Genomic DNA, 25239 nt, shown 5'->3' on the forward strand with positions numbered 1-25239 from the left:
GAGGTGTTGGATAAACAAATCTCGAGAAGCTGCCAAGGTTTTATATGACAGCTGACCACCAGACTCCTCTGGAATGAGAGGCTGTTAAAAAAAAAAAAAAAAAAAAATATATATATATATATCTATATATATATATATACAAGTGTTGGCACAGAACTGTTAGCATATATTCTATGATTCTTAAAGTTGTGATGGATTGATTTATTTTCTCTCACTATTTTAAACTCTATGGCTAGCTTCCACTTAGCCTGAAGATATTCTTGACTCCCTAAGGCTCTCAATAACCCTTATCAGTGTCTGGAGCACCACTACCCACCGCGCCGACAGCATATGGGCCCTTGTCACTGCTTTAGTGCTTTGGATTATGGCCTAATTGGGTCATGATATGGTCAATTTGTGTTTCCATTTGCTGTGTTTAGCCTCTCTTCTCATCATTAGCCCAGCAGGGTGAGTGAGAGGGCGCAAAGCTGTCTCTCTCACTTAGCTACCATCATAGCTACTGCCTAACAGACTTCTCACAATTTGGCAGAGCACCATTAGATAATGAGCACATAAAGTTTTCATTTTTTACAGAGATTTTATCTTTGAAGTAAACTGAGCTATTCTCTTCCTTCAGATTCCACAGGTGTTTTTGTCTGTTCTTCAGTTGTCCTTCAGTGCTGAGTGTCTGAAAGGATGTGTAGCTCTTAAGGAGCCATTTCTGAGAAAATGAAACAGGCAACACAAGAACACAGTGCAAGTCAAACAAAGAATCTAGTGAAGTTTTTAGGATAATCCCAACAAAATATCAGTATAAAGCAAAAGTTTCTAAAATTCAAATTTAGAAAAACATCCTACTGAAAGATTTATTTCTAAAATGGAAATGTTGTTTGTCAGGCTGCCTGCCATTTTGCTTTCTGAAAAAGTAAAACATCACACACACACACACACACACACACACACACACACACACACAAACTCACCCCTAACTCTCACACACAAACATATAAGTATGTCTGGGAATTTCTGTTTCCTCAGTTTCCCATTTTTACGGAAATTGGATCAATTTATATTTGGAAAATTCTAGAATTCCTCTCCTGGTAGCCATTGACCTTTTAGCCTTAGCATGTCTGAGCAATTCCTCATGCAATGTGATATGTTAAAGACCTTCTTAGCTTGTGTGAATGTTTATGTGTGTGTTGATCGTGTTTCTAACATTCCAATTGCGAATATATACAGTCACATTCTGGTGCAATATGTTTCATTAATAAATCTCTTTTATTTTCCTGTCAGCCTGTTCTTAAACACGCTCCCCCTGGTTTATGGTTTACCACAGTAAACAGTAAAGAACCAAGGCACCCCAGAGATTACTTTCCTTCTCCATGTGGGCACATGACATTATCAATGCTTGGTGTGGGAAAAGGAAAGAAGTGCTGAATGGATATAATTACATCCTTTCTTTCCCTTGACTTTAAACAGTGTTGTAGATGTGTTTTCGTGCTTGCGGCTGAAGTGCTCATGACAGGGGCATTTGGAACAGATTAAAAGAATGATAAATATTTCTGCTATAGTTATGAATGCCTGCTGTTTTCCATCTAACATGGACATGCTGCTCTGGGTAGAAATGCTGCCTCTGCAGAGGAAAATTGAAAAGTCTTGCCTCATAACCATGGCTTCTACCAAACGCTGATACAAAAAACATAATAATACAATAATAATAAAAAAAATGTCTCTTCACACATCCTCAGTCTCTCTTTAGCACACATTATTTGATTACTGTTTGCCTCATGTCTCATTCATTATTCTGTTTGTTTATTTGTTTGACACGTATTATGTATTTATGCCTACAATGGTTAGGCCTGTCACAATATTCACATTATTGATTATCATACAATAAATAGACTTTACCTCAATCATTTCTCTTGACCTCAGTATTGCGCAGTGTGTTTATTGGCATACTTGTTTACATAACATTGAATGTCACCAATCATTTAGCTGCTCACTATGTTCTGTTCTCTGGTATTCTCTGTTCTGGAGCCATTTTAAAAACAGTGATTATATATATATATATGTATATATATATGTTTTATATTTTTAGGATATTTAAAAAAAATGATATTCCAAATCAAATGTCTGAATATTATTCGTATGTTTTTGTTTTGTATGTAAGTTCATTGCTCTTTAATAAGATTATATTATCATTATATAATATCATTTATTGCATATTTATCTGTGGTGACAGACCTATCAATGGTTGTGTGTGTGCTGAGCATTATAGATTTTTGTCAGTGGATCTCAAACTGTGGTACACATAGCACGGGTGATACACGAAGCATCCTGAGGTGGTACACCAGATGACTTCTGAAAATGTTATGCATTTATGAATGCTGAGCCAGATCTCTGTTTAAAGCTCACTGTCTGTAAAATGGTAAGTGTTTAATGCATATTGTGTACAAGTATTGTGTGCGTGTGTTTGTTTCTGTGATATGGCTTATAGGTGGTACTTGGGGGTTTTGGTTTGGTAATGGGGTGGTACTTGGTTTGAACATTTTGAGAACCACTGACTTAAATAAAACAGCATAACTCTACATGGTTTTTACACTGTGTTGGTTATTATACATAATCTAGAGCTGATTTGAAGTATTCAGGAGGATGTTTGTTTGTATGAATGCCAATAGTACACATTATATATGTTACTTAAGCATCAATGATAAGGTTAAAGACAAGATGGAAAGACATTTTCTTCATCTGAAAATTTCAGTATGGTATAATATGATATTTTTTGTGATATGTTAAAGCCGGGCGGCACGGTGGTGCAGCAGGTAGTGTCGCAGTCACACAGCTCCAGGGACCTGGAGGTTATGGGTTCAATTCCCGCTCCGGGTGACTGTCTGTGAGGAGTTTGGTGTGTTCTCCCTGTATCTGTGTGGGTTTCCTCCAACAGTCCAAAAACATACGTTGGTAGGTGGATTGGTGACTCAAAAGTGTCCATAGGTGTGAGTGTGTGTTGCCCTGTGAAGGACTGGCGCCCCTCCAGGGTGTATTCCCGCCTTGCACCCAATGATTCCAGGTAGGCTCTGGACCCACCGTGACCCTGAACTGGATAAGCGGTTACTGATAATGAATGTTAAAGCCAAATAAAGTACTGATGTGTGTGTGTGCCATGTATATGCTGTTTAGAGATCCTCTAATGCAGCTGAACCGTTGTTTTAAACATTGAAATCTCAGTTTAAAATAATGCAGTTTTACAATATCCAGTTCTGCCTTTTTATTTATGATCAAAAATGTTTAGCCATTTTTCTAAATGAAAATATGGCACATCCTCTTGTACTTTCAGAAATTAAAGATGCCATGATTAATTTTACTCTGTAGAGATGTGTACTTACTTGCGCTTAGAAAATCAACTACATGTGTTAATTGACTATGGTTATTTTAACAGTTGCATACAAAGTTTTAAATGGGGAAATCAATGCTAATAGCAAAGAACAGATTACAAACCCCAATGCCATTTATCAAAAAACGCACACATTTCTCTAAACTATAAAGCATATTCCCCTGTTTTGACAAATGATTCAGATTTGCTAAATTGTCACTGCAAAACCCAACACAAATCCCTTAATTTCTCTTTGCCCACACCATGTGGTCACATTAACACACTACTAGCATTCCTTATTTTTTTGCTCTGATCAGCACAGCTTGAGCCCTATTAGCACATACTTACCTAGATGGAAACACTACGGGCTAAATTTAAACACACTTCCATCAGAACTTTCAACAGATAGATAAAAGGGCCCCTACTCAGTTCACTCATTTTTGGTACAATGGATCCAGCGAGGCCTGAAGGAAGAGGTCAAGTACACCAGAGAGGAAGAGAAGTAGGAGGAGGAAGAGCAGACAAGAGAGGAGGAAGAGGAGGAGGAGGAGTGAGAAAAGGAAGAGGAAAGGAGAGGGCATGGAGACAATAGTCAATTCAGTTGATGGGTGCCAGGGGTGGGTCAGGTATGTAATGGGATTTTTCCCCTTATGCTTGGCAAGGGGGAATAATCTAGTATGTGATATAGAGGTGATCCTCTGTCCAGACCAAGACCAAAGGTGGGATGCTGGGGCAGAATAATATGTGGTTGTAGTTTAGTGCATTGTAGTGTAAAGTACATTAAGGAATAAAACATATGCAATTTGTTGTATTTTGTTGTGTTAGCAGGACCTAAATTCCAAATGCTCCCAGCAATAAGATGGCCTCCCACTGCTCCATGTGTATGTGTGTGTGTTCACAGCTATGGATTAGTTAAATGAGGAGGAAGAATTTGTTATAGCTATGCAATGCAAATTAAAAGCATGTTTGAGTTTATAATTCAGCCCTGCCATCTACAGCCATCTTATATGGCCTTGTTTTCCTCCTTCAGACCAGACGAGAAGATAGAAAAAATGCTTCAGTTTTGTGAGCTGGGTGTGTGACTGGTTTATCAATTGTTTTGGTATCTGATGGTTTGTTATACATATTTAGAATGTTTACAGATCGAATTTTAATTCAGCTTTTCTGGCATAAGACCAGTGCACAATGAAAGCTGCTGTAATTTTACTGATGTAGATCTTTTATGCAGCTGTGGTCAGTGAGGTCAGTTGTGCAGGAATGAAACCACAGAACCACAAACCACAGGAAACTACTTGAAAGTAACTGATATGTTCATAAGTGATATGAATGATGAAAGAAGCCTGGACCCCCAGGCAGCTCTTAGTGATTTAAGAGCTTAATACTCTTATTTATGGGTTATATAAAAGCACTGTGATACTGTGAGTGTTTGCTGAAAGCATCACATCTGTGCCAGTTTGTTTAGATCTAAATCCACTGAGTCTGTCAACCTGCTTTTTTTTAAATATCATTATATTGTGCATATTTCATAGTTTTTGTTTCATATTTAATAGGGAGCTTTAAGGCACTGTGGAAAACATAGCTGATGACCCATGCATTCTCAGTGTGTACATTGTAACAAAATGGAACAGCTTGATCCCATACATGCTGGCAAGAACTGTGAGAAAGGCTATATCTCACCATGTGTCTTTAATGCAGAGAACAGACTACAGCCCAGATGTGCACAGATGTCAGCTAACAGTATTGCAATAATGCTCAGGATAAAGGACAATGACTTTATCCAAAATGGAAATGGTTCCCCCATACTGCAGGCTAAGTTTCCTCATGTTTCCTTCTATTATCCTGCTTTGGTTAAATTTTCCACTGCCCTGCTTTACTTGGCTCCACTTTAGAGTCTCTTTTGACAACTATTAAGACACTAAGAAGTGCCATAGAAATGAGTCACTATTACTTTGGTAGGAAATTTGTGCTTCCTGTCGAAAGGATGCCAGATGTCCTGAACCTGAGCAGTTGGGAGTGCGCTGTTCGCTGGAGTGATGGTGCAACATACAATTTCTTTGATATGGATTTTGCCGTGCAGAACTACTGTAACATCAGTACCTGATGTACCTAATGCTCTTATGGCTGATGCTCTCAGATATTCACAAAAGTTTTCTAACGTAGTATAAAGTCTTCTCAGAAGAGCACCAGCTGTTATTGCATCACAGAAACTACCTAGGAACGTTGTTAATTTGGTCAGATAGTGTATTTAATAAAGCTAAACATATTAAAACCCTGTTACGGTGTCAGTAAAATCTAAAGAAACCTGAAAAAATCATTTGATTGTCTCACATTAGATATACTCTTCATAGAGTGGGAAATACTTTGTGAAAAGTAGGTGACACCAAACTTTTGCTGGACAATGTAGACATAAGGAAGTGATGGTCTTGACATCTCGGCACACTTCTTTTGAACGACACACTCCATTTCACACTACTCCGATGGTCATTAACACCCCAGACATCTACTTGTCCAAATTAGGAGCCTGGCCTATTTTCAAGGAGTTTAAACTTTAACTGGAGCTTCGCTCTCTGTTTGTGTCCTGCTGTCTCAGTCAGTAAGTATACCACATGCTTGTCATGCACCTAGAATACTCTTAGAGGTAATGGAGCTCTGGAAATGGCCTGTTTTAAAGCCCTCCTAATTGTCCTCACATGGAAGTTATGGATTGTGTTTTAGTGACATGAGTTGCTCATAATTAGGTCAGGGAATATAACTTTTACTGCTCTATTAAAGTACACTATATATATTTAATATAGCTACTAAGAGTGCAACATGATTCATGGTGGAAATAGTTTTTCCATACTCAGAGGATTTACAGGACCATTCTAAGCCTTATATGAATAGTGTTATTTCATTATTTCAGTCTAACACTATGAAAATGTCCAATAATTCAGCTATAGCTTTGAAGGAAGAGTGAGTTGAAACTGCAGTTGTGGATATTGTAGTAACTGAGGTTGACTGGAAAGGCCTACACTAAAAGTCCTTTTGTCCACTTCATGCAAACAGCTTTTTAACTCATTTCCAGATGCTACATAACACTTCTGTTTTCATTCATTCATTGTCTGTAACCGCTTATACAGTTCAGGTTTGCCGTGGGTCCGGAAAACTACCTGGAATCACTCTGCACAATGCAGGAACACACCCTGGAGGGGGCGCCAGTCCTTCACAAGGCAACACACACAAACATTCACTCACACCGATGGAAACCGGAGCACCTGGAGGAAACCTACACGGACACTGAGAGAACACACCAAACTCTTCACAGACATATTATAAGATATAAGATATAAATATTTTTATTACATTAACCCATAAAGAGTTACTGTTCATAGACTGTGAAGTCTGCATACTGTGTTAGTTTCTCTTGAAGCATTTCATCCATTGTGACTCTTCGTGAAAAGCCTGCCTGTTTATTTTGTTTTGACAATATTGACAACGTTTGTTATTATAATCTTGTGCCAAAACTTTGTTGTGATGTTTTTACTTTATCTCAGCAGAATTGAAACTGAACCAGTGAAAAAATTCTTAACATTTAGTGTGGAATACCAGTTTTGACCAGCATGTGGAGGCATTTTTTAAAGTTGCCCCACAGGGGTTAGTTGAAACAAGACAGAAAATCTGAGGAGCTAGGTGCTAAAACTTTGCATGCTGTTCCAGATTTCGATGTCAATTAACTGCCCATGGCTGAAACACGAGCAAACTGGCTCTATGATGGCCAATTTAATTAATTGTTTTTCACTTTGCCCTTCAGGGCTTCCTTATGACAATTCTTCTGAGTGCTTCCAAAATGTGGGCTCAACTGAAGTCTGACTAAAATAAACCTGAAGACTTCCATGTGCAATGCCTTCGACAGATCCTGAGAGTTTCCCAAAATACAGACTTTGAAGCAAATCCTGATTGTGTTGAACAACTGAAAATTGAGGAGGTAATTCAGTTGAGAAGGCTGAAGTGGTTCAGGCATATCTGCTGAATAAACACATGCCAAATATCCTGTAATCTTCTCTAGCCTCAATGATCAATACAAAGATTTGCACTGAGAAAGACCTGGTTAAAGCAGATCAAGGAAGATTTCGAACACCTATAACTCAAAGCCAAGTCATTGCCATGGATCAACAGGCATGGAAAGAAATGGTAGATGAGGTTCCAAACCCAGCAGCACCCACAGCAACATACGGATTTGGAGCCAACCCTGACACATTGCCCTCTAGGGCTCTTTACCAGAAGAAAGGGGCAAATCTGACTGGACTTGGACCTATCTTTATTCATCACATAGTGTTCTTTAGAGCATCTCTATCTCAAAGTGACAGAAAGCCGCCTCAGCTTCCCCTTACAGAATTTTAGAGATATGGTGGAGAGGGAGAGAGTTGCTGTGGTGGGGACTGGGGTCAGATACTCAGCAGTTGGCAGAGCTTTGTTTTAGTTTTTGGAAAAACAAAAACAACAATAACCCACATTCTTTTCTGATAAGAAATGCACATGATAAGCTCTTAAATCTGGCATTTCATCAACCCTTAAAGGAAGCAGAGTCTTAACACTATGAGTCTCTGCACTAGTTCAAATAAAGTGATTGCTAGCTTCAACACTATGCCTACATATGTAGAAGTTCTTTAAGCTTTATACATTTAATTCACACTTACTAATTTAATTTAAAGTACATCATAAGAATTCTTTTAGAGAACCAAAGGAACATTTCTATTGCTTTAATGTTTTTTTTTTTTTTTTTTTTTTTTTTTTGACAGATTGATTTTAGAGACTTTCTGAACCAAGTTTTCTGTGGCACTCTGGTAGACTTTGGTCTATTATGGGACTATGGTAGACTATGTGATAGCCAAAGAGTGATGAATAATTCATTGCATTTCAGTTAGTGAGGCAGCAGCCATTCACAATTCACTGAATAGCAGTTTCACACTAATTTCATTCATGAATCTTTCTCATGGTCCAACAAGCAGATGTGTTGTCTGACTAAGCCATTCAGCTTAATTCTGGGCACTGAATTAAAAAGCGTGACTGCATATGAATATTTCTCTACAGATGATGATGTCTGGGGCCCTGCTGTTGTAGCTTAGAGATATAAGCCTTAGATTACGTTAACTGAGTTTTAGACACAATTTTCTTGTTCTAAGTAATTTAAATTGATCATTAAGTCATACATTATTTTTATTAACTAAAGCTTTTTTTATAGGTGAATTATTACCAACAGTTACACATACCACTCTGTTTAATTTTACAATAATATTTGAAAGTTATGTGCAGTCAATATGCAGTTAATTTGGGGAATTGTCAGGTTTACTTTTAGAGTATTTGTCTCAATCATTTGACTGTGTATGACTAATAGCCAATTATATACACCTTCTCTTTGGACTCCTAAGTCACTTGGTTTTATTCAGTCTTTTAACTTCAAACATAAAAAATAATAAGTTGTTCAGTAGCAGGTTAAATGTTTCTATCTTAAAATACAGGCCTTCTGTCTGGTTGTTGTAGAAATAATACTTCTAGTTTACTTATTGTGATTACATTTATTAGATGAATCATAAACTCAGCAGGCAGGGAATGCATCTGAATGTTAACACAGTTGGGCAGCATAGATGTTATTTACAAGAGATGTGACATTTAACAGACCTTGTCTGCTTATTGCATAATGTAAATTATCAGTGTTTTATTATAGCATGAATGTAAGGGTTAACATTAGCAGACAGCTGGTATCAGTCTTCTCTCACTTTTTATGTCTATACACTCTCATTATGTGACATCAGAATGACGTATTGCTTACGCATGAACTCAGTGGGCTGAGGTACTGCCACTCCTTATTTCTACAGTGCTAAAATACTACAAGAGTTGCGCCAGACTAGTGCTAGTGCTGGGCCTCTGCACTCAGCCTTTATTTGGTTTATACCCAAAGAATTTTGCTCTGTAGATATGAGAAATGCTGTCTCATATATCCAGCATTTGTCCCATCTCTGTGGATCCTAAGTTAATAGAACATTGTGCTTTTTTTCCCCATTGGTTTCCTAAGATTAAATCTGCACTCATTTCCCAAGAAAGACTTTCAGTCTGTGTTTGCGTAACACCCTACGTCTATAGGAATACACAGATCATTCATGTGATCAAGAAAATTCATTTGGTATTTTAATACAGTAAACCTCATACTTTGGGACACACCCTTATACAGGAAGTGGCCAGCTTACATTTGAGACTGAAAAATGATTACATATATAATAGGACAGCCTCCAAAAGCTCAGACCATTCCCTTAGTTTAATTTTTTTGAATTTCAAATGAACAAAATACAGTTCAGTTTGATCTCACGCAAAGGAAACAGTAAATGTTTATGCCTTTTGATAAACTGCCACTGCGTACATATATTGTTTTTTTATTTTTATTCAATTCCTCGACAAAATAAATCATGCCAAGTTCCCATCCACAGACTGACCCCACCTATCAATTATAAACAATTTTCTGTGGACTAAAAATTGAAAGTTAATATGGCTTTTTTATTGTGTATTTCTAGTTTGAGATTTTTTAAAATGTTCCATGTTATCGCCCTGTTTGCCTTCAGCATACAAGAGAGAATATCTTTGAGTCAGTGGAACAACACTGTGTGATTCAGTCCCTCCATTCCTTTCCCCTCATTTTCACACCTCTTTTCTTCTTCTTCTTTTTTTTTTTTTTTTGCATGGTTACGGATTGTTTGCTTTGAGAGCAGGACAGAGACACCCCAGACAAAACCAGCAAAGAAGAAGGTTTATATACTTGTGAGTTCTTGTTATTGATGGGCTTCACGTAAGCCCACATCGTCTTCACAGCAGAAAGTTCTGATAACACTATATATAGAGCTGTCTCACATGGTGTAGATACTTAATCACTCGCATATTTGTGCATATATAAAACCATTAGCTGATTATCCTCTAATCAGTGGTCTGCTTTTTTTCTCTCCTCATATCATGTTTGGGTTTGTGGGGATGCAAGACTGGCCTGGAAGGAAAAATAAGATGGAGGTTTCAAAGCTGTTCTGCTCTGTTTCTGAGATACACATCTGAGATTATTGCTGCTGGCGTTTGAGTTAGGAGATGGCCATGAGAACAGAGCTGGATGCTGAAACATACACCTTGGTGATAAAAGCTTACATGCACATGTGTACAAATGGGGCAGTGAATGCGTACCTGGTTATCCTGGGATGGGAGGCCACTTGACCTCAGTCATGCGATGGACACCCAGGAATGTTTGATCTTCCACATATCTGACTGCAGTGTTGTGTCTAACCTGAAATTGAAGAGAGAGAGGGATAAATCAGCAATTTAAGATAATAGGGCGTGATTGCTGAAAGCTCTGGGGTTATTACTGCTTGCTCAACTTATCTCAGTTATGTACAATCCATTGATGGAGGCTAATGTTGTGGTTTTTGTTTCAAGAAATCCAGGCATATGTATGTCAGAACCATTGTCAAATTTTTCGAATACATAACTATGGTAACAACACAGTGGCAAACTTTGACTGTTAGTTAGGCTTTTAGGTTTGTGTATATAGTGATGAGTGTAACTAGTATCATGGTAATAGGATAAAAATTACATGAACATTTTTTACCCATATCAGGTAAATTCAGCTTCAGCTTCTGAAGTCCTTATCAACAATAGAGCGTTCTTGCCTGTATCTACTTAGAAACTAAAGAGAAGATGTACTGATTAGATATTTTAATGTGTAAGGATTCTAATCATTTTCCCTCCAATCTAAACATAACAATGAAATATCATTAAAATGACCGGAAATTGATGGCATGGTGGTGCAGCAGGTTAGTGTCGCAGTCACACAGCTCCAGGAACCTGGTTGTGGGTTCAAGTCCTGTTCCAGCTGACTGTCTGTGAGGAATTTGGTGTGTTTAGTGTAAATGTTTACGTATGTGTTGCCCTGTGAAGGACTGGTGCCCCCTCCAGGGTGTGTTCCTGCCTTGCGCTCAGTGATTCCGGGTAGGCTCCGGACCCAACGCAACAGTAAACTTGATAAGTGGTTAAAGACAATGAATGAATGAATAACAGGAAACATGGTGTGATTCAATAAAACCTAGCAACAACATTTTCACAGAAATCATTGCCATTATCTCAGGGGTTATGAGGGTCCCTCGCTGACTATACTTGAATCTCCAGTTGAACCTATATGGAAGTGGTTCACATTTTGAGTATAGGTAGTCTGCAGTGTCTGAGGAGATAAATTTATCCTTCATTTTAGAATATTTGAAAGCTAAGATGACTTAAGTCAGGCTTAATCTGTTGTGCTGTACTGGAAGTGATCAGGCAGTGTCCAGCTTTTTCTCCAGACATGGCTGGGTAAACACTGCTGGCCAGTGTGGACTGACCTAGAGGGGGTGTTGAGACCAGTACAATTGGTTCTCATGGTCCTTAGCAGCACCCACACACTGATTCAATTACACAGAAAACAAGAGGGGGGGTGCAAACGCGGAGGTGGGGGATCTCAGCCTGACCCATGTTGCTGCGCTCTGGCTGCAGACTTTTGGCTGGCTGCCTCACACGTGAGTAAAAGAATGAGTGCCCTTGGATAGAGAGGAATGGAGAGATGGAACAGAAGAGGAGAGCAGCTCTGTTCCCATGCTCTGGTCTCAAGAGTACTGGAGAAGACCGGAATGGGGGATTTAGCGTTGGAAGTGACAGAGTGATGAACATTTGGCCCCAGCTGGCCTTAAGCTTTTAGGGTGTAGAAGTCATTTACTGGTGTGTTAACACCATAACAGCACTCTTGCATTTTCTCCTTTCAGTCTGGGACTGCCTCTGTACACATTTCTAACCTTTATTCCCTATTGTTGATCACTTGATGCTTTATTTGGTCAAATAAATGCAGACATCCAAATTTAGATCCAGACAAAATAGTCTGAAGCCTGATTGCTGATTATTCAGTTGTGATAGTAGACTAAGGCTCTTTTTTCATGTATTAGTTTTGAGTTTGCTTGACTGCTGTCTCCCTGTACCCTGCATTAAATTATTAATGCGTATTCTGTTAAATGATTAATAGCCATAGTGCATATTTAGAGCCAATGTAATGACTGTTTAGACTGTCCTTAAAACCATAACACTCATAGCAGCCAGACTGACTATGAGTCTAAAGATTGTTTTACCAAAGTCTGCTCTAAAATTAAGCAGTTGCAAAAACCAGTGCAGTTTGCATTTGAGGTAAAAAAATGCATCTACTACCACCTAGTGGAGCATTATTGAATTGCTTTTATAATGAACCCAAATTATGTTTCTGTTTCAGGGCTGTTCAGGATCATCATGTGGAGCGTGTGACTGCAATGGTGTAAAAGGATCAAAGGTACCTTTATCTGACATCACAACCATTTCATACATTTTGTTGGATCTTTTTTAAATTTTTTTATTTTATGTGATGCTATGCCATTCTCTGCACTTTAGGCTGCTATGATTCACTGTAAAATTTAGGCCATGCTGGACATACTAATATCAACACTAAACACTCCTATTCAGGATATTCAAACTAGACACAACTACACTCAAGACTTCCTGAGTACTCCCAGATCCTATAATTTCCACAGTGTGGTGCATTTGGATTTTTGAAGTGCCCCATCCAAGTAAGAGGATAAGGGCACAATTTTTAATTGACTGCCAAGTGTAATAACTACTAGTAATAACCCGTAATAAATAATCTCTAGAGCCTTTGGTAGAGTAAGAACAATACCCTATAAACAAGAAAACAAAATACTCCTTGCAAAGATTAATTCAGCACCTGTAAAACCGATGTTTGTGTTCAGTTTTGATTAAAAGTTCATAAACTCAAAACTTCATATGAAAATATAGTGCATGATTAGGTTAAAAATACATTCACTAAAAAAATGTATTCCTTAAGAGGTTTTGAAAATGTTGCATGAAGGATTTGGTGAAAACTTTGGGCCGTACACCAGTGACTGATAATTACAATGGCTCCTGAATATTACCACTAGTGTAATAAAGGCAAAAAGAATAAAACAAGAATAGACAGACTATTATTATACTATTGTAAAACTGTAAGAAAATATTATGCGTTCATAGTGTTTTATAAGGTTTATTGGGTTAATGGTTTAACATTTCTGTAGTAATGTCTTTATTAGTTGTTTGTTATGCTTGTGTATTGTCCTAGCTCTTTTACAAGTCACAAAGTCGTGTGTTTTCAGTGTGTACATACTCCTTTCAGCACAAAAAGTCCTCTCATTAACATAAAAACAGAAAAAAATGTAATCTACAGTATGTAGGCAGCCAAGTTATTTAATGTTAATGGAAAGGTCTGTGGGGTTCTACGTGCAATTGCAGTTTGAATTGTCTTCTGAAGTTCAGGAGAGTGGATGTAGTCTAAAATGCACTCTGTAGTCAGGTCTTTAAGTATTTCAATTTTCTGTCTCCCAGGGTGAAAGAGGATTCCCTGGTATGCAAGGCAATATGGGATTTCCAGGTATGCAGGGGCATGAAGGCCCTCCAGGACCAATGGGACCAAAGGTATTTAATAATCAATACTAATATAACAGATGGTGAATTTAAAAAGTAATTTTTATAGTAATAGTTATAGATTGCATATAACAATCATTGTTCTGCTTAATAATCTCAATGTAGGTTCTAATGCTGAATCAAAGGTTTATAATGTTCGTTAAGACTAAGTACAGCTACTAGTGTGACCGTGACTGTGTGCTCTCTCACAGGGAGATATCGGAGAACATGGTGCTCCTGGAGTAAAAGGATCTCGTGTAAGTAATTTAATTATTTAACAACTATGATTTATAGACTTTCAGACAGAGAGAGAAATGTAAGTTTAGGACAGTGGTCCATGATTGTAAGTCAGGTTGTAAAATTCCATTGAAGTTTAAAATATCAGCCTGGAAAGATTGTCTGTTTTTTTGTTTATAACCTATTCTGTCTTTTTCTGGAACATGGTAATTAAAACATTTAGTTCAGCTAATACATCTATCTTTCTGCATTAGCTAACATTTTACCCACGAATACCATAGATTTTATTATAATTGCAAAGAATTTAGCAAATATATGTTTTTATAAATTGTTGTAGTTGGATGTAACACCATTTTTTTATTTCATTGTTGTTTCTCTATAGGGACCTCCTGGTGTGGCTGGTTTCCCAGGAAACCCTGGATTGCCTGTAAGTTCTAGAAATTAAGACTGTGCCATGGTTGCAGGATTTCAATATCCACATAGCCACGTCCACATCCACAGATTATTTTAATCATTACGACTGTAGTGTATAATATTGTGAAAGCAAATCACATCCTTAAATAAAGGAATAGTTCATTGTTTAGACATACAGTTGTAGGATATCTTTAATTAATATACAGCATTTACACTTAAAAATAATTTCACCCTCACGTATTTTAAGAAGCATAAGTGATCATCTATAAAGCACCAAAGAAAATACTTTTTTTGGCCTTTTGGAAATGTATTCCCATAATATAGTGATTTCTGTTTGAAAACAACTCTTTACCTGTATTTAGTGTATGTAGTAGAGCAGTGGGCTTTGAAATCTTAATTTCATTTTTGTAAGAGGTCAAGCCATACCGCCGGCCACCAGTAGGGGGCCGGGGCAGCGCAGTAAGAGAACAGCTGGGAGCAGCTTTCAGAACTCCAGTTCCTGTAGAGCAGTGGTAAAGTGCAGCTCCCTGAGTTACTGATTCTAATCCAGACTCAGACACATTAACACTGAAAGTACACAAGCACATTCACTACACCGCATACCTTGTTATATATTAGTTCACATTCACTAGTTACCTGCAAAAGTAAATAAACCTAGAGCACTGCTCTAAAGTATAACATTAATATAGGTGCTTATATTAATTGAACCCTATATACAGCAGACGGTTTGAAGAGAGATTAGTTTCAAAATACTTTACAAATGTGTAAATGTTAATCCACAAATTAAACACAAGCCACAAATATGTTTCACTGTTCACAAATGAATACATCCCAAGCTGTGTCTCACAGACTGCAATTTGTACAAATACAGTTACATTCATAAATACATGTTTGGGTTTCAAAACTATATTATAATTTTATGTGAAAATAAATACATTTGTGAACAGTGAAACATATTTGTGACTTGTGTTTAATTTGTGGATTAACATTTATGCATTTGTTAAGTATTTTGAGACTAATCTCTCTCCATAAGATGGCAGCACAACAGCATTTCCTCCAGCAGCTGGTTGTCTTGCGATGACAGAATAAATGGGTTTTCGTTTATTTATTTATTTTTACTTTTTCATTTAATACAAACTTATATATAAATGTCTCATTTTGTTTCATGATTTAGTACTTTAAAAAAAGAAAATTTCCTGCAGCGGTATGATAGCAACACTACCTGTTACTGTATTTAAAGAATTCAGCTAGTCATTCTGCTTAATAGGTTTTTGCTGGAATATTTGCCCTTTACCCTCCTTAAACATTACCCGTAGGTCGCCCAAGACAAAGTGCTAAGGTCTTGTAATAGTCTAATTCAAGTGGAACTGGGTTTGATGTGTGTGCCCCATATCATTCTCAGGGTCTCCCAGGTCAAGATGGCCCACCAGGACCACGGGGAATACCAGGGTGTAATGGAACCAAAGTATGTTCATATCTCCTGTATTTATATTTGATCTATCTTCCTCAAATCAAGTAATAGGACAGTAGCCGATTCATTTATTTGATATAAATTTGTTGTTAAAAACTGTTTGTGTTTTCCAGGGGGAACGGGGTACTGACGGATTATCAGGTTTACCAGGGCTTCAAGGACCACCAGTAAGAAAAAAATCTCATATTGCACTTAAGTACCTATTACATTCTAGTGCATTAACCTTTAAAATAATGGAACTAATAGTTATACTGAATTTAATTATTTTAACTTTAATTATTCTTGCTTATTCCAACTGCTGTAGTTTAAATTTTTATGTTTCTTTTTTATCATTTCTCCAGGGTATACCAGGTCTCGACGGAATGAAGGTATGAAAACAATACGCCCTGATAGCGACTGAACTTAAATATATTGGTTGGTTACAATTCTGATTGACATGTTTTGTAATATAATTCTGAAGTGTTATATTTTTAATTGACAGTTGACCTGCACAGTAAATTCACCAGTGTTAAATCAACACTATTAGTTGATTTGGTATTTTGGTATTGGATACCAAATGGACATTTGTAGATACCAATTGGATGGTAGTTTGGCATTCGATAAAAGCATTTGCTGACAAAACTGAACAGCAGCCTGATATTTCTCTCACTCTTTCTCAGGGAGACCCAGGTGGTATCATTGGTGGTTTCATTCCTCAGAAAGGAGAACCAGGTTTTCAAGGACAGCCAGGCTTTCCTGTAAGTGGTCTTGATGAAGTGTGTATTGGACCTTTTTGCTTGACTGATGAATGAACTTAGAACAGTATTTAAACATCTTATTTTTTCCAAGGGACCACATGGAAACCCTGGACCAGAAGGACCTGTCGGCCCACCCGGACCCCAAGGAATTAAAGTGAGTGAGCTAATTTTCCAATGAAGACTGGTTGTATGTTATGGAACAACACAAACTCAAGGGACACAAATTAATGTTTGAAAGTTTATAAGAAACACAGTTCGGTGATGCCACATCATATTTAAATGCTTATAGTAAATATCGTATACAATATGTAATAAATAATATTGATAATGTTTCTGTAACAACATTAATACATGTGAATCACATGGCAAAACATTTTCTTCTTCCTTTCTTTCCTTTCAGGGCTATCCTGGACCTCCTGGTCCTCCTGGTTCCACTGTAGGTGTTCGCTTAAAATATTGTTATTCACATTGCTTGGTTTTATTTACCAGAGAAACAACAAATAAAATAAAAGTTAACCATGGAATGTTTTAATATTCATTGTAGGTAAAGCCAATCACGTTTCTTGGGGAGAAGGGTGAGAAGGTGAGTCAGGCTTCCAGTTTGTACATCCACAAGTAGTACATCTAGTTTCATCCTCCAAACATGGGCAACCAAAGGAGAACCAAAGCAAAAACCCACATTTTTACCTGACAGATTGCCATGTAGCACAACTAAGATGATTTTTTAAAACAAATTAAGCTATGTATCCACTGCAAAGGATTGGTGTCTGAACTTGTCAATTTTCTTTTTGACTAAAAACTTATATGAAGTAATTACAGCTCTAAAGGTGGGACATTAATTCATTTTCGAGGAAGTGATTTTCTCACCATGATGGACTGCACTTGGGTCTGTGCAAGGGTAAGCTAAAAATAGGTTAAACTACTGGTTGTAGATACATTATAATGACAAAATATTCACTCAAACATCTATGAATGAATGTGTCAATCAAAGGGCTTAGTGAATTTCAGCTGGTAACATGATAGGATGACACCTGTGTAAGTCCAGCTGTGAAATTTCCTCGCAACTAATTATATCACACTAAACTGTCAGTGGTATTATGACAAAGTGGAAGTGATCGGGAATGACAACAACTCAGCCACAAAGTGGTAGGCCATGTTAAATGACAGAGCGGAGTAAGCGAATGCTGAGGCATAATAGTTCACAGTGGTTGCAAACTTTCTGCAGAACCAGTCGCTACAGACCTCCAAACTCTATGTGACTTTAAAATTAGCACAAGAATGGTGCATAGAGAGTGTCATGGAATGGGTTTCCATGGCCAGGAGGCTCCATGAAAGCCTTACATCACCAAGCACAATGCAACGTCAGCTGCAGTGGTATAAAGTATGCAGCCACTGGACTGTAAAGCATGGGAGACGTGATCTGTGGAATGACTAATCATGCTTCTCCATCTGGCAATCCGAGTCTGGGTTTGGCGGTTGACAGGAAAACAGTACTTGTTTGACAGCATTGTGCCAAGTGTAAAGTTTGTGAGGTATATATCCCGTGCAGGGTTGTTTTTCAAGAGTTCCAGAGCTTCCAGAGTTCCATTGAAAGAAACTCTTAATGCTTCAGCATAACAAGAGATTTTGGACAAATGTGTGGGAACAGTTTTGGGATGGCCCTTTACTGTTCCAACACGACTGTGCACCAGTGCACAAAGCAAGCTCCATAAAGACATGGGTAAGTGAGTTTGGTGTGTAAGAGTCTGCACAAAGTCCTGACCTCAACCTGATAGAACACCTTTTGGATGATCCTGAGGTTGATGGAAATAAGAACATATGATGTCTTTAGAAACATGACATACTTTTTTATCTCCTGAGATATTAAAAACAAATTCTATGTCTCTGTTCCTAGGGAGAACAAGGTCTCAGAGGTCCTCCAGGCCCTGCTGGAAGCATTCATGAAGCTGGACAGGGACCAGTGACACACTATGTACCAGGACCACCGGTAAGAAGCTTGTACTTAATCCTTATAATTAATACTTTGTTCAGTGATACTTTCACAGACATATTTTTATAATTTCACACAGAAGTATAAAGCACAGAAGAAATGTACATTTGCAGTCTGTTGAAACTTTATTGTTGACATGGGATGTTCATATTTCAGTTTTCAGACTTAGAAAATTGAGACATGCTAGATGTTATGCTAGTCACTTAAGGCTTTCGTATTGTTTATAGCTCAGTTGCAGTTTCATAAGTTCATTATTTTACTGGATGTGCTATAATGAAATAACTTGAATTATAATTAACATATAATAAAATCCCAGTTAAATGACATCTCTGTGACATAAATCATATTGAAAATTCATTCATTCATTCATTATCTGTAAGCGCTTATCTAGTTCAGGGTCGTGGTGGGTCCAGAGCCTACCTGGAATCATTGGGCGCAAGGTGGAAATACACCCTGGAGGGGGCGCCAGTCCTTCACAGGGCAACACAGACACACACACATTCACTCACACATCTACGGACACTTTTTTGAGTCGCCAATCCACTTACCAACGTGTGTTTTTGGACTGTGGGAGGAAACCGGAGCACCCGGAGGAAACCCACGCGGACACGGGGAGAACACACCAACTCCTCACAGTCACCCGGAGCGGGAATTGAACCCACAACCTCCAGGCCCCTGTTCATGCCACTGTTTATAATGAATAAAGTTCTTTAAACCCCTGCTAGTTAACAGTGCCATATCAGAAATGTTGCAATGCAGAAGGAAAATGTAGCCTAATATTTTCTGTGCTTTCTTTTCATAGGGAGACAGAGGAGAAAAGGGGCAAAAAGGAGATAAAGTAAGTGCGGGGATGTCAAGGTTTTAATGTCTTTTTAGAACCTAGTACATGGATGCTTATGAAATTAAAAGAATGGATTGTTATAATGTGTGATGTAATAGCGATTCTTTACAAGATTCTAGTGGACTCTGTTTAATTAAATGTTTTTTTTGTTCAGTGTAATATTTATGACGCAGGAATTAAAGGTGATCCTGGACCACCGGGAGCACCCGTGAGTGGCATGAACAAGTTCCCTTTGTGATATCTCTCTGTAAATTATAAATATAGCATTCAAACTAAGGGAAAGCTCATTGTATTTACATTTTTCATTTTTTTTGTTAGGGAAAAGAAGGAAAGGATGGAGAAAATGGAGCTAAGGTAGTGTATAACATTGGCTTTTGGTTTGCTTTTTGAAAGCAGCCACAAAGAGCAAACCTGAATAATACGAAATGTGTGATATTCTGCAATGTCTTTGCTTCTTGAACAGGGAGAACAAGGAGACCCTGGTTTTTCCGGTAACGATGGCTTAAAGGTAAAAATCCCATTTGTTATTAACTTGAGTCTGTAGAATTTAATATAGTGTTTTTATTAATTTGCTTTGAAATTACATTTGACTAGGATCTTTTTCTATTATTAGGGGCAAAAAGGAGAGAGAGGACTTCCAGTATATGTAAGTGGCCAGACATTTTCTATGTATATTCCATGATGTTTTGGCCTGCTCATCCTTTGTTATACTGACTGGCATATATATTTTAATTTTCCTGATTGAAGCTTCATTACCTGCTTTTGATTTCACAGAAAACTTTCAGATTTAAAATAATGCTGTTGTTCTTTTCATTAAGGTTAATGGTGCACCTGGCCTCCCTGGTCTTCCAGGCCAACAAGGACAAACAGGTAAGTGAGAAAGAGGTAAGTGTGTTAGGGAGACACACTTATCCAAAGTAAATTAGGCAAATAATTGGTGAAATTATCATTATAGATATAGCCAAATTACTCTTTGTGGTATAATGTGGTGTGCTTGCAAAGTCTGGAGATTGAACCCCTGTCAGAGAGCAGCAGTGTTAACCACTCTGCTTTTTCAACCACCTGTTACAGTGGCATGCTAGTTATGTGAGCATGGGTTTAAGCTGGTGGATGTTTAAAATCAGTTCATGCATTTTGGAGAACCTTAAACTATTCTCCAATTATATTTCCGTAACAAATGCACTTAAGTAACATAGAAACATATAATTGTTTTTCATGAAAAATTAGAGCTTGTTGCAACCTGATTGCAAGATTATTATTATTAGGGTTCATATCCCTACTGCAAGGATTCGTTAGGATTTTTCGTAATGATAAACAAGGCTAAAACACAAACGCAACACTTTTGTTTTTGCTCCCATTTTTCATGAGCTGACCTCAAAGATCTAAGACTTTTTCTATTTACACAAAAAGCCTTTTTCTCTCAAATATTGTTCACAAATTTGTTTTTCCACATGAGGTGATGGTTGTGGATGAAATGGCATAACAATGGGCCTCATTCAAAATGCCATCAATAAAATGCACCCGTGTTTGTTGTCCACATGCCTGCCTATACCATAACCTCACCATCACCATGGGCCACTCGATTCATAACGTTGACATCAGTAAACCGTTCACCCACACAACGCCATCTGCCCTGTACAGTGAAAACCGGGATTCATCTGTGAAGAGAACATCTCTCCAATGTACTATATGCCATCAAATGTGAGCATTTGCCCGCTTAAGTCGGTTACGATGACAAACTGCTGTCAGGTGGGGACCCCGATGAGGACGACGAGCATGCAGATGAGCTTCCCCGAGCTGGTTTCTAACAGTTTGTGCAGAAGTTCTTTGGTTATGCAAACTGCTGTCCAGGTGACTGGTCTCAGACGATCGTGGAGGTGAAGGTGCTGGATGTGGAGGTCCTGGGCTGGTGTGGTTACACGTGGTCTGCGGTTGTGAGGCTGGTTGGATGAACTGCCAAATTCTCTGGCTTACTGTAGAGAAATGAACATTCGATTCATGGGCAACAGCTCTCCTCATGCTCCCTCAAAATTTGTGACATCTGTGGCATTGTGCTGTGTGATAAAACTGCACATTTTAGAGTGGTCTTTTATTGTGGCCAGCCTAAGGCACACCTGTGCAATAATCATGCCGTCTAATCAGCATCCTTATATGCCACACCTGTGAGGTGGATGGATTATTTCGGCAAAGGAGAAGTGCTCACTAACACAGATTTAGACAAATTTGTGAGCAATATTTGAGAGAAAAAGGCCTTTTGTGTACATAGAAAACATCTTAGGCCTTTGAGGTCAGCTCATGAAAATGGGAACAAAAACAAAAGTGTTGCATGTATATTTTTGTTCAGTCTATATTAAACGTGCTATTCTTCTATGGTAATATAATTTTATTTTGTTTGTTTGTTTTTTGTTTCTTTTCAGGACCTCCCGGGCAACGGGGAGAACCTGGTATCCCAGGTAACATTGCCATATTTCAGGTCTTTTAAAAAATTTACAGATTATGGGAGTTATGTTTTCATGTTGTTTTCTCCCTTCTTTGCTTTCCTTTTTGCTTGTAGGTAAATTCATTGAGGGTCCTCCTGGAGAAAGAGGCTTTCCTGGAGAGATTGGCCAGAAAGGGGATAAAGGTGCTGATGGAGAATCTCTAAGAGGACTTCCAGGAGCTGATGGAATTGCTGGACCACCTGGACCTCCAGGAATAGGTAAGTGTAACCTGGTTTACGTCTAACTTTTAAAACGAAAATAAAAGGAGAAAATGTCTATGGATAATTTTTATAGGACCAGTATGTAAAAATAATCAGTTGCAGCACTACTGAATTCATTTTATATTAAGATTACAGTCACAAATCCCTAAACATTAATCACTCTATAGTCTGATAACACATCGTTGACTGATGCAAACCAGAGTTACTCAAATAAGAATTTCAGAAGTCCACTTAACAAATGTCCACAATTTCCAGATGATCACAGATTTTCCAGTCCTTTAATCCTTAAATGAGTGGTTTTAACTGTGGACTTTTCTTTGCACAGAGCAATTTTGAAGATGCTGTTTTATTTCTTATGTAATGTACATCTGTTTATCATAACCATTTTTCAGTTTCTGGAGTATGTGATATTCCACGTGGAGATCCAGGTGCTCCTGGACCCCCTGGGTTACAAGGAGAGGTTGGACAGAAAGGTGAGAAGTGTATTTGAGAATATTGTGGTTTGGCTTAAGTGTCACAATATAATAATTTTGTACTTATATAACATGATATTACAGTTATGAGTTATTGGTTAATATTTGTTTTACCTCTTAGCACTCAACAATGTATATTAACTTAATAATGTAAAATAATGTATAGTAATGCATTTATTTTTAAATGATTTAGATAACTTGTGCACTAGTCTCCTGAACCGAACCGAGTTAAAACTAAGTTTGAATAATTAGCTTGAACCATTTCATAGAGTTGTACGCATCCTCAATAGGGACCTGAAACGGACATATCGGAAACAAAACTTAATAAAATCTTCTGAATTGAAAGCCAAATGTAGATAAGTTAATTTAAAAATTTGCAACCTGTTGCACTTAGCTACACCAGCCTCTTTTTATGAAGATATTTTCATGGTTTACAGGAGAACTGTTTTCTATTTTTACATTTAGCCTAATATAAAATTTGACTTAAAAGATTCCTGCTCTCATAGGTGACCAAGGAGATACGTGCACAGAATGTACTGCAACTGAGTCTCCAGGTTTACCTGGTCCTAAGGGAATTAAAGGACAACAAGGTGAGGTTTCATGAGGCTTTATGTGTAAAATTTGGGCAAAAAAAGGGGAGTTTAATCATTTAAAGGAATTTCAGATTTTGGAAGGATAGCCTAAAACAATTTCAGGTGTTCAGTAAACATATGGAAGGTGTCATAGGCATTGTTTTGTAGATTGTTCTTAAGATTATTTGGGAAAAATAAAAATACATAGAATCAAGTAATACAGCTAGCTGTCATCACTGGACATTAGATGCATACCACTGAAGAGAAAACAGAACAAATAATTTCATAAATAAATCATGGTGACCTGTGCATGTATGGCTGCACGTGGAACTTGGGCATGTCAATATCAATAAAAAATTGGTTATCCAATTAGATTAGTTTTTATGTGGCTACAATCCATGAGTAGACATGGGAGTAGTATAAAATGAGATCAGTAAAAAGAAATGTCTGCTGTATGCGGTTTGTTAACAAATTTTAAAGTTTTGTAATAACAGTATTATTGCATCTTAGTTATTATAAATGAATGTTTTATACTCTTTATTTATCAAAAGACATATATTTTTAGGATTCCCTGGACAAGCAGGCAAAAAAGGAGAAAAGGGTCCACCTGGGCCTTCTGGAATCCCTGGAATCCCTGTAAGTGGTGCCAATTCTAATTGATCAAATTTCTTGATTTTCTTGAAAGATTTTCAGATCATCATTTACACTAAGCATATGTAATACACAACTGAATATGTCCTAAATTCTTTACGGAAATGGGGTTTGTGGCTATTAGAAATATATAACTCAAGGAAATCTGGAAAATAGTATTAATTAGCTAATACACACTATTTTTCTTTCTTTTATTAAACTTCAGGGTAAAGAAGGTACCCAAGGTTTGATGGGTGCTCCTGGAGCACAGGGTGAGCCTGGCGATATCTATTTACCACCACATTTGAAGGGAGCGAAGGGTGAACCTGGACTCCCTGGCAACAGGGGATTTCCAGGTATTGACGGACTTCCTGGGAATGATGGACGTCCAGGGATACCAGGACAAAAAGGCGAACCAGTGAGCACTAATAGGCATTATATCATTAAAAAATAATAGTAATACCATTTCTTTTATCCTCTTTTTATTTGCCTGTTTTCAACCAGAATGTCTAATCTGGATGTGATTTCTCTTATCTGAGGCCTAGAAAATGTGTGATGGTAACTTACAATCTTTCTTTTTGAAAAGGCAAGAGAAGGTATTAAAGGAGACCGTGGTCGAGATGGAGATCCAGGTATTGCTGGACTGCCAGGAGAGAGAGGACCCCCAGGTCTTCCTGGGATTGGCCGACCAGGAGAGCCTGGAGAGAAGGGCAGCCCAGGACAACGGGGTATACCTGGATTACCAGGACATCCAGGTGAGTAATTCACAAAATCTCTATTGTTTGTTATTTTGTGCTTCCTATATTTAATGCTTCCTCTGGGTTAATTACTTGTCATTTCCTTTAGATCTTTGTTTTCTTTAATTACTTCCAACTACAGGATCTAAAGGTGAACCTGGAATAAGTGTGAGCTCACCTGGACCTCAGGGTCCACCAGGACCTCCTGGAGTACCTGGAATACCTGGCCTTCAAGGTGACATATTATCAGCTGTATTATTATTCCTTATTCCTTACTGAGCCTTGAAGATTATTGAACAATATCAGTTACAGTAGATAAATCAATAAAGCAAAAATAAATTATGTACCTCAGGCACCTGTGATGTTAAAATAAATGTTGGCATTCGTTTCTTTTTTTAAGGTAAATTTGGGCCTCCTGGTGATCAAGGGTTTCCAGGATTGCAAGGCCATAAGGGTGAACCTGGCTCTCCAGGAGTTGGACTTCCTGGTCCTCCAGGGCCAAGAGGTAACTTTTGCATTAATCGTATTGGTCTTATGTGAAGTGTCAAAGTATTGTTTTATGTATGACCTAA

The 25239-nt window shown here is 37.8% G+C and overlaps 1 protein-coding gene across 1 annotated transcript in view; it reads left to right on the plus strand.

Moving 5' to 3' along the window:
- The window catches only part of col4a1 (collagen, type IV, alpha 1), a 52025-nt gene that overhangs the window by 12183 nt on the left and 14603 nt on the right, over positions 1-25239 (plus strand). Inside the window, exons 2-28 of the mRNA XM_066686191.1 lie at positions 12648-12704; positions 13787-13876; positions 14077-14121; positions 14484-14528; positions 15918-15980; positions 16100-16153; positions 16328-16354; positions 16646-16723; positions 16815-16877; positions 17124-17159; positions 17268-17306; positions 18618-18710; positions 19516-19551; positions 19709-19762; positions 19873-19908; positions 20018-20062; positions 20168-20200; positions 20373-20424; positions 21972-22007; positions 22109-22252; positions 22648-22728; positions 23235-23318; positions 23866-23936; positions 24157-24348; positions 24517-24685; positions 24810-24902; positions 25068-25172. Of these exons, the coding sequence (XP_066542288.1) occupies positions 12648-12704; positions 13787-13876; positions 14077-14121; positions 14484-14528; positions 15918-15980; positions 16100-16153; positions 16328-16354; positions 16646-16723; positions 16815-16877; positions 17124-17159; positions 17268-17306; positions 18618-18710; positions 19516-19551; positions 19709-19762; positions 19873-19908; positions 20018-20062; positions 20168-20200; positions 20373-20424; positions 21972-22007; positions 22109-22252; positions 22648-22728; positions 23235-23318; positions 23866-23936; positions 24157-24348; positions 24517-24685; positions 24810-24902; positions 25068-25172 (1921 nt within the window). The remainder of the gene's footprint in view (positions 1-12647; positions 12705-13786; positions 13877-14076; positions 14122-14483; positions 14529-15917; positions 15981-16099; positions 16154-16327; positions 16355-16645; positions 16724-16814; positions 16878-17123; positions 17160-17267; positions 17307-18617; positions 18711-19515; positions 19552-19708; positions 19763-19872; positions 19909-20017; positions 20063-20167; positions 20201-20372; positions 20425-21971; positions 22008-22108; positions 22253-22647; positions 22729-23234; positions 23319-23865; positions 23937-24156; positions 24349-24516; positions 24686-24809; positions 24903-25067; positions 25173-25239) is intronic.

The sequence above is a fragment of the Hoplias malabaricus genome, chromosome 12, assembly GCF_029633855.1.
Source record: "Hoplias malabaricus isolate fHopMal1 chromosome 12, fHopMal1.hap1, whole genome shotgun sequence".
Classification (NCBI taxonomy): Eukaryota; Metazoa; Chordata; class Actinopteri; order Characiformes; family Erythrinidae; genus Hoplias; species Hoplias malabaricus.